The sequence below is a fragment of the Penaeus vannamei genome, chromosome 30 (assembly GCF_042767895.1).
Source record: "Penaeus vannamei isolate JL-2024 chromosome 30, ASM4276789v1, whole genome shotgun sequence".
Lineage (NCBI taxonomy): Eukaryota > Metazoa > Arthropoda > Malacostraca > Decapoda > Penaeidae > Penaeus > Penaeus vannamei.
In genome coordinates this window covers 13,796,507-13,806,506 of record NC_091578.1, presented here as the reverse complement: position 1 = coordinate 13,806,506, position 10,000 = coordinate 13,796,507, and the positions used below count along the sequence as shown (strand labels likewise).

At 36.6% G+C, this 10,000-nt stretch overlaps 1 protein-coding gene across 1 annotated transcript in view; it reads right to left on the bottom strand.

Moving 5' to 3' along the window:
* The window catches only part of LOC113804841 (vascular endothelial growth factor A), a 9,127-nt gene extending 1,449 nt beyond the window's left edge, over positions 1-7,678 (bottom strand). Inside the window, exons 1-6 of the mRNA XM_027355752.2 lie at positions 7,454-7,678; positions 5,803-5,905; positions 5,474-5,599; positions 2,288-2,441; positions 1,712-1,917; positions 667-744 (exon numbers count right to left, since the gene is read on the bottom strand). Coding sequence (XP_027211553.2) covers positions 667-744; positions 1,712-1,917; positions 2,288-2,441; positions 5,474-5,599; positions 5,803-5,905; positions 7,454-7,467 — 681 coding nt within the window. The 5' untranslated portion in view covers positions 7,468-7,678. The remainder of the gene's footprint in view (positions 1-666; positions 745-1,711; positions 1,918-2,287; positions 2,442-5,473; positions 5,600-5,802; positions 5,906-7,453) is intronic.
* Positions 7,679-10,000: the final 2,322 nt, after the last annotated feature.

The window sequence follows — 10,000 nt, the reverse complement described above, 5'->3', positions numbered from 1 at the left end:
ATATACATAATAATGATAGATCAATATAATCACAATAATATATATATATATACATATATACATATATATATATACATATATATACATATATATACATATATATATATATATATATATATATATATATATATATATATATATATATATATAAAATAACAAATAAATGATTGTAGAAATAAATTGATATAAAAAATCTAAAGAAATGTCCATGGAGATGTAACATCCATTCTGTATTTACAGAAATAAGAGCAAAGAAATATAAATAATGTAGAGAAACAAACGTAAGAAAAGAAAACAAATACAAAAAAGCAAATAAACAACAACAAAGAAATGGAACAAATCCAAATGAGCAAATCAACAAGAGAAAGAAGGACGACAAAACCAAGACAAAAAAGAAATAAAACAAATAAGGGTAACTAATACAAAAAACAAATTAGAATATATCCCAAAAGAAAAGTAAAAGAAAAAAACAACTAAGAATGTCACGCAATCAATAAAAAAGACATGCAAACAATAAAAAAGAACAACTACATAAAACAATAGAGCCAAAAAAAAGTCACATAAACAATAAAATGTAAAAATATCTACATCGACAAGAAAAAATTAATTAAGAAAAAAATGAACCAACACAAACAACGTCAAACAATCAAAGAAAGCCAGACTTACTCTGCACGAACACTCGCATGCTTTGTGTTCATCGACCCGGACTTTTCTCGAAGGAACCTCACTGCCCATCGCAATGACCTGAAGAACGAGAAAGTAAAAATAAGAAAAAATCTTATTTTATTTTATTTATTTACCTGAAGAACGAGAAATGAAAGATAAGAAAAAGTTTATTCTATTTTATCTATTTATTTATTCATTTATTTATCTTCTCTTATGTAGGTGATTTTGAGTAGGATTTTTTTTATCAGTCTGAGATGTTCGTTCTATATGGAAGGGTTCTGAGAGAGAAAGAATTGGTGAGGTTGTCTGTGGGTGCGGATATTTTCCTTTTTTCTTCACTGTGCCAAAGGGTTTTGTCCGTCTCTCTGTATCTCTTGTCTCACTTACTCTCTCTCTCTCTTCTGTCACTTACTCATTCTCTCTAGCTTTCTTCCCTCTCTCATTTACTCACACACTCTCTTTCTTCTCACTTACTCACTCTCTCTCTCTCTTTCTCTCTTTAATTTCCTCGTAACATGCACGTTTTTTTTTCTCGATGAATAAAGGAAATACACCAAATAATCATCGACCAAACAAAACGATAAACAGAACACAACTTCCAAACCAAAATCACCTTCGCCAAAACCGTTGTCGTGGCTTATGCAAAATCCTTCTCTAATGACGCTGCTGCTGATTATAAAAATGATAATGATAACGATGATAGATAGAAATAATGATGATGGTGGTAATAATGAAAAAAAAGTGATTATGATGATGTTGATGGTGGTGGTGATAATGATATTGATATTGTTGATGAGAAGAATAACAATGAGATAGTGATAATGTAATGATGATGGTGGTGATAATAAGAATAAGAATGATAATGATGATAGCTGTGATAATAAGAATAAGAATGATACTGATGATGATGACGATAATAAAGCTAATAATAATGACATAACGATGACTGAAAACAAATAATGCCAATAAAGACGATAGTGATAACAGAATAAAAATGGTAATGGCGACGATGGTGACAATAAGAACAATACCAAACCGCAACCACCTTAAACTTCTTCTCAGTGACTTTCGTCGGACGGCACTCGAACAGCGGGGAGTCGCAGCAGCCCGAGCACCTCCTGACGGCGACGCAGGAGGGCTTCAGCTGCACATTCAAGTCGCCTCCCGTCGGTAGTTCCACCATCGTCTTTATGGGTTTGCAGCACATTTTGGTGATCAGTTTGCCGATTTTCTTCCACTCTTTGGGGGTCACTGGGGAGGGGGGTTTTCCGGACTTGAGAGAATGTAGTGTATTGGACATTATCTTTAAATGCTTTTTATTACTACTGATAATTGTGGTATGGATATTATCCGTGGAGCTGATCATATGGAATGACAGTTGTGCTTGTAGTGATATCATTGCTATATTTTACTGAGATTATTATGACGAAGGAAATCATTATCCTGACAAATTATGGTTATATATAAATATCATAATATCAATGATAATAAATAGCAGTAGTTAAGGTAATTGAAGTCATTCAAATAACAGACAAAAGTAATAACAGCAGTAGCATTAATAGTCTTAGCAATATCGCAAGCATTGTTGCCAAACTTGGTATTCTCTTGCAAAGCCTCTTACATCCAAAGAACTGCTTGCCGCCGCCCATGTTGGCATCGCGGCGCTCCCTGGCCCGCGAGGCGTCAGCGAAGTCCGGAAACCCGAGGAGAGAGAAGTCTGTCTTGGAGCCGCACTGTCTGCTCCACCACTGATACCCGGCCAGGTCGGTGCTATCCTGGAAGGACGAGGGTCGTTGCGGTATCGCAAATTCTTGTCTGGTGAGGTTGTTGGTATGATCATGGTAAGGATAATAGTAGTAGCAGCAGCGGCGTAATACTAATACCATTGCTCTACTAATAATAATAATGATTCTTAAACAATAACAATGATAATAATAATAATGATAATAACCGTAATGATAATATTCAAAATGATAATAATAATGATAATGATAATAAACGACAATAAAGTAACAGTAACAACAATAATAATAATGATCATATGTTAATGACATTAAAACAATAGTAATAGTCTTAACGCTAGAAATCACGAGAATTTCACGAGTCAGATTATGAAATAGATATAAATCGAATACAGATGTGAAAAAGATTATAATGCACACGTTATCAATTACATAAACGTATCAGTAAATTACAGAAAGCTTAGCCAGAGAGGTAATCATGTAATCAAGTCTGATTATAATGATTTATAGATAAAAAGAGAACTAGAAGAGATTAGAAGACGGAATAAAATAATACCGAAGAAATAATAAAAGTAACTATATCTATTGTAAGAATGACACAGAGTTAGAAAGAAGAAATCGACTGGGGAACACAACTGAACAGATACGTATCACAGATCTGCTGAAGCTTCGACCCAATTATTTGCAGAAATTAGTGACGGAAAGGTGAAGAAAAGAAAACAGTAAACAATATGCGATTAATAACCCAAGAAAAAAATATCAAAGAATTTTATAAAAAAGTAGACGATATTTGAATTCAAGCCTCGCCATCTAGTCTTTAAACCGTTATATCAGACAGAAAACATATGGCAGAGATATTATTTTACGACTTGTATCAGTACAACATCAGCGTTGTTGTACTGATACAACATTCAATAATAGTAGAGATATTTAGGCCAAAAGCCACAAGGAAGAATTGAAGGACTGAATTAAATCCAAAAGTACTGATCATTCTTGATAAAAATATGAATAAAAATAAAAAATGAAGAATGAGAATGAATATAGCTTTCAAAGCAAAAGCATTATAATTGTAACAGAAGAGTATAACAAAGTATATTCATATCATATATACATTAAATAAACACATTATATACATTAGAGTATATACATTAGCCAGAAGCGAGTATGTGGATTTGAGAAGGAGACGTAGGAAAGTAATGTTAGGTGAAGATATTTTGGCCTTATTAATCCTAAAATCTATGCTTCACTGCCGTCACGTGGCCCGAAATACGTGCACTGGGCTCACGTGAAGGCTCGCCCTGACGGTGCTCGGTTTGTGAGGGAACACACGGTGGCAAGTACGTACGCCTCCCCTGTGCAATGTTGTTTTCTCTTTTTCTGCATAAGCGTTTATAGCTTTTTGGCCATTTTGCAATATCCATATTTGTCATTTGATTTGCTTTAATCAGATGGCAATAGAACGTTTTCCTTGCACATGCTCTATACCATCTCTCTAAATAGTCCATAGCTCAGTGCAAGAATGATAACTATGTGTAAGGTTTTATTATCCTTGTCTTTTTTTTTACTTTTCGTAATACAGGATCCTGAACATGGAAATAGCGTGCTCCCTAGAGCCTGCGCTCTTTCAGCCGTGGCTCACGAACAGTACATTCCACACTCGTTTACCGATGGGAAAAAAGTAAAAATTCCTTTCCAAACGCCAAATGAGTCTAATCACTCCCTAAGAATTGTGTCCTCTCGCGGCAAGTCTTTCCCGTTACTCCGACCTTCAGCCGAAATTCTCACAAGCGGATTTTCCCATGACCCGCCTCTCAAGTCATTTTTTCATGACGTGACTGTCGCGTCATCCGGATCGTAAAGGTGAAACTTTTCCAAAATATGTTTCCAGATATCGCCCTAAATTAACTTTTTCATCATTACTCAGCTGTCCTACGTGAAGTAAATACGTTACTTTTAAAGTGAAGTGATCCATGACCTGCCCTATACCTCTGTTGTCTTTCTGCCAATTCGTTCATAGCCTTTACTATTCCACTGTATTATCTCGTCACCGCCTGCAAATAATGAGGTGACGACTGTAATTTCAGTTTTATCATGTCTCTTTTATCTCAGAATGTATATCTTCTTTTTGGCCAAACTGGTGTTTCGTACAGATAATCCGTAAACAAAAATATTTCGCTTTTCCTTATTTAAATTGATAATTCTATGGTACCTTGCTCACGGGAAGCACAAATTGGAGACGGGATGCCACCTTGTAAGAATTCATATATATGTTTACAAAGATGCTCATCATGGAGTTTTTTTCATTTTCCATTTTCCCATATTCCATATCTACCTGGACAAACTTCTCCTAATTAGTAACAGTAATTTACTCAACCTAAAGGTTGAGTAAAATACTAGTGTAGATGACCGCACCAGGTCAGGTGGGTCGCTTGCAGTCTTGTAAAACTAGTTTGTCAATGTGTTGTAGGTATAATAATTATTCTTGCTAATATTTTTGCACAAGCATCGATAAAATGTTCTATAAGAAATATGTACCGTCGCCTCTACAAGTCATACGCTGAGAAGAGTAAAATGAAATATAAAGGGAAACATGACAGCGTAAGAATGTACACATTTGAACGAGAAAAATAAAAAATATAACGTTCAAAATTAGCGTGCATAAAAAGAAGAAAATAATATTGCAGGACTTAACGTCTAATAAAATCGTTTGACTGGCACGAGAAGGCCAGGCGGTAAAATCAAAATAAAATCAGAAATAAATACGAAGACCAAAGGAGAGAAATGCCCACAGCGTGAAGATTATCCCAGAAAGCAATAGAGGCAATAGGAAAAAATAACTTGGATAAAGATCAGTATAACATCTACAACAGAACAGATCCAGAGGAAACTGTTCCTCCGCAAAAAATCCAGACTTGAACATTTTAGAACTTAAAATGACCTATTACTATTGTCACACGGATAGTAATAACGACGATACTAATCCCAACATACCAAGAATAACCACAATAATCTGATTTATAGATTCAGCGAGAGAAGAACAAACTAAACGTCTTAGCCAACTGTACCTCTCCGACGACCAATTCGTAGAGCGCCTTCGAGGAGCACATCACCTCGTCCAGGTGGAAATTCATGACGAACTCCCTCAGTTCTTTCTTCGCGGTCACCTCCAGCATCACCTCCAAAGGCCACTCCTGTTTGCGAGAAGTCGTAAGCAAACGCCGATTTATTAACAAATAACATAATCGCTATAGACATACCGGAATCATTTATATTCAAAACCTTATACCAGAATCATTTATATTCAAAACCTTATACCAGGATAATTTATATTCAAAACCTTATACCAGAATCATTAATATTCAAAACTTCGATAGAAGAAAAGAGAAAAGCTTACTTGTGAAAGGAGAGCGCGGCTGGAGTCATCGGCGACGTTGAGGGGACTGGTCTGCGTGGACGGGGCGGCAAGCAGGAAGCAGGACACCACGACTAAGCGCCATCTATTGGGATATTTCTAATCATTGGTCTGTGGCATATTAATACACCACGATTAAGCGACATCTGTTGGAATGTTTCTAACTGATGTCCCGTGACAAATTATCTTCTGCTTTGAATGTAACTCTACAAAAGGGGTCATAAAGTCAGTGTATGATAGCTTGAATATTTATCATGACAATTAGTTGGCCTTCAAGTCACCACAGATATCGTGAGGCTAGTCATAGGGAGGAATACAAAGAGTCAATACATTTTTCTACATATTATTTTTTACGATCTTTGTTGTTAGCATTAGTCCGTTATTTTCAATACGTGTTTTATGCAATTAGTCTATGTATAGCCAGAGGATACTGGCATTTGGAAACCAGTTATATCTTTACCATATGTTTCTTCTTATTATTTTTTCATTAATCAATATGTCTCATTCCTTAAGATGAAAGCTGATATGAGTGAGAATATATATATGTATATACATACATACATATATATATATATATATATATATATATATATATATATATATATATATATATATATATATATATATATATATATATATATATATATATATATATATATATATATATATATATACATGAAGAACTTTCCATGTTATCGAGAAACAAGGCTATATAAAGATATCTAACAAGAACTGGTCATTACTCAAAGGAGAGGACATAATTCAATGATTTTTTTTCGTTTGATCGCCAAGAAGGTTACGCGAAAAGTTACTGGCGGTCTGCGATTCGCGGTGGTTCGCTCATTAGCCAGGGAGCAGCTGATTAGACCTTTGAGGTGATGGATTTCAACATGCAGATCTAGGGTGAAATTCGTGGAATCTTTAAAAGGGCGAAGACTCGTGTAAAGTGTTCTTGGCAAAAAATTCTCTTGTAAAATTCCGTGGCAGATGGATGTATTTTGAAGCTGACTTGACATTCATAAATTGCATTCTCTCTGTCTGTTTGTCTATATATATATATATATATATATATATATATATATATATATATATATATATATATATATATATTGATTCTCTGGTGTGTCTGTGTAGAATCTTGCTCACTAGTACTTCTTAGTCCATTTCTAAATTCTACCATCAGCCTTTTTCCTTTTATCGTGAATCAATTTGATTTCATCTTTCCCACACGAACACGAACATTGGTGTTTACACTTTATCTGCACCTGCATACATTTCATTATGCTAATTATTATTTTTTTATTGTTTTCAGAGACGCGTGGACTCGCTGACCTCCAATGCCCTGACCTAGTCCGTTACAATCTAATTCCTGCACAACTGTTATATGATTGCATATTGCAGATCAATGGCAATACAGGAGTTATGGTAAATTATATACAAGTTTAAGGTTCATATAGCTTGTAGTTTCTACTTAATTTATACAAATGTCGGTAAAACAGTTTTTAGATTTGAAATGTAGGACTGGTGGAAGATACAATGAATTATTCTTGTGTTTTTCATGTGCTGCATGTTATTCTGACCCCATGACTGTGATGCCATTTCCCTCTATCTCGATTTCTTCACCTCGGCTCACCTAATCATATCCATGTTGAACACAAACAGTTTCTCAAAGCAAACGGCAAAGTTCAGCTAGATTTTTGTAAGTTCCACTATAATTCAAACACATTTAATCAGTTATTTCCCTTTTTCTTCTTTCTTTCTTAATCTTTCTTTCCTTCAGCACACGTAAACCTCTCCGGGACACTTGGCGTAACGAGTTCCCACCGCCTCCAGCCAGGGGAGTCGAGTAGTGTCTCTGCTTTCGGTGACGAAACCTTTAAGCGCCACAACGGTCTCAGAGTTGTCCGAATTTCCCCTTCCAATGCGAATTTCGTGTTTGAGGAAACGCTGAGAATCGTATTTTACGTGATGCGGATGGCTCTCGTAAGATTTTCATCAATTTAATCAGCTAGTGAATGTAGATTATCAGCGAGAATAAATGTGAAATCTGTTTTGTTTTTTTCCTTGTGCAATAAGCTGAGCCATTTTGTCACATCCGGACAGACCCGCTATGTAAACTTTCCAACTCGAGCACATCCCCGCACAACGTGACTGTATCTTGGACGCGCAATTGGATTTTGTTATCAGATGGCAAAGCATGCATTTAGTGACATTTTACTTCAATTCAAAAATGCAAGTTAACTAAAATCATATCTCAGTAGTTACTTAATGACGAAAACACCAGGCGTACAAAACGTATTCGCCATAACGCATGCTCAGAGCCACTTCCGAAAACTAGACGAAATGGATTAAAACCTTGAAAACTCATTTATCGTGTAGTTAATTCGTCTCTCATTTCAAACACAAAATAGCAAAAATAAATAGCTGATACACTGATACGCGATTAAAAATTAAATACCTACAACAAAGGTTAATCTCGATTGGTTCCACATAAATTGGCAACAAGGTTTCAGTCAGCAGGTTTTAAAAGCGTTTCGACCAATGGCAGGTCTGTGAAAATGACGTCAGCGATTCGATAACCAGTCAAACTATAGTGCTTGCATCAGTTGCAAAGACGAAATCCATCTGAAAATCGTTAAAATGAAAACGTCAGTAGGAAAGATTATTGGTTACATCGAAGAATATTTCATAAAGGACAAATATTAGGCTTCGTGTTTGTGTGTAGGAAGGTGTGGACAATGAGGTTTAGGAATTTCTAATGTTATTATTTCGTACTAGGCTTTGGTTGAAACGCTTTCGAAAACTTGAAGACATACCTATGTTTATATATATCTATATCCGTAACTCACTTTCACTCTTTATAAATAAATAAATATATATATATATATATATATATATATATATATATGTGTGTGTGTGTGTGTGTGTGTGTGTGTGTGTGTGTGTGTGTGTGTGTGTGTGTGTGTGTGTGTGTGTGTGTGTGTGTGTGTGCATAATTTTAGCTGAAAATCATTTAAATGAGTCTGCACAGTCCCTATAAGGAGTCGCGTTATTATAACTGCAAGTTATTGAGTATCAATACGCTGCAGATGAACAAACAGTCTTGCAAGAACTTTCTGAGGATAAAAAGAAGAGGCATCAAGTCACATCCAATGACGTCAAACCGCGACCTGCATTGTCCAGATGGCCAGGGCCTCGTCGCGGCTGCTGGGCCGTGCGAGCCGATTATTTACTATGGTTCTTGAGGTAAGCTTCGCGCGGGAGGGAGGCACGTGCCCGCTCCCTGATAGCCAAGCATTGCTTGTCTGTAATTCCCACTTTTATTTTCATTCAGTTGGCATAACTATGAAGAAAATTGGCGAATAATGTGAATGGAAAGGCACGGGGAATGTATGCTAAAAACAGAGAGAAGAAAATGGTAAGAAAGATAAATATACGAAGGAAAATAATGTAATCTGTGTTCGATCCAGAGAGGTTCCCCGGTGTCGGCCATTTTGAACTCACGATTTCCGAGTATGAAAAAATAAACACAATGACAAGCAGAAATGGCCTGATGTGCTTATAAATCCGATAAAGCGAGAATTACAATGATATTTTCGATGTGGCTCAACTTTAAACTCGACCAGACTGAACTGAGTAAATTTTTTGTTTTTTGTTTGTCCTTCTTTCTCTCGCTGTGAGCCCGGTGAGAATAGCCCGCAACAACAACCAAATATTCGCTCCCACTTCGGCGCAGTCTGACCGGCCTCGCCCAGACAGCTTCCCTGAACACTCAGCCCTCACAGTTTACAAGAGGGAACGAGAGACGTCTTGTCAAAACGAGCAGACGCCGCGGGTGCTGCCGGTGGCTGTGACGTCACGTGGGAATAAACACGGGCGCCTCGAGAGCCGAAGGGCGTCGCGCTCCCGCCTCCCGCGCGAAATCCTTCCTACTTCCAAGGGCCGGAGAAGGGCGCTCGGGCGGCGCTTGAGGATGGGCTTTGGGAGAGGCGTCCCCCCTCCCCAAGGGATCCTCTGACGACAGTTCGAGGAAATAATTTTAACGTTGAAAGACGAAACACACATGAATTTATATGCATAGATGGCGTGTGAGTGTGCTCATGTATGTGTATATGTATGTGCGTGTATATGTATGTACATACATATAAGTGTGTAAATATAATTATGCATACATGCATGC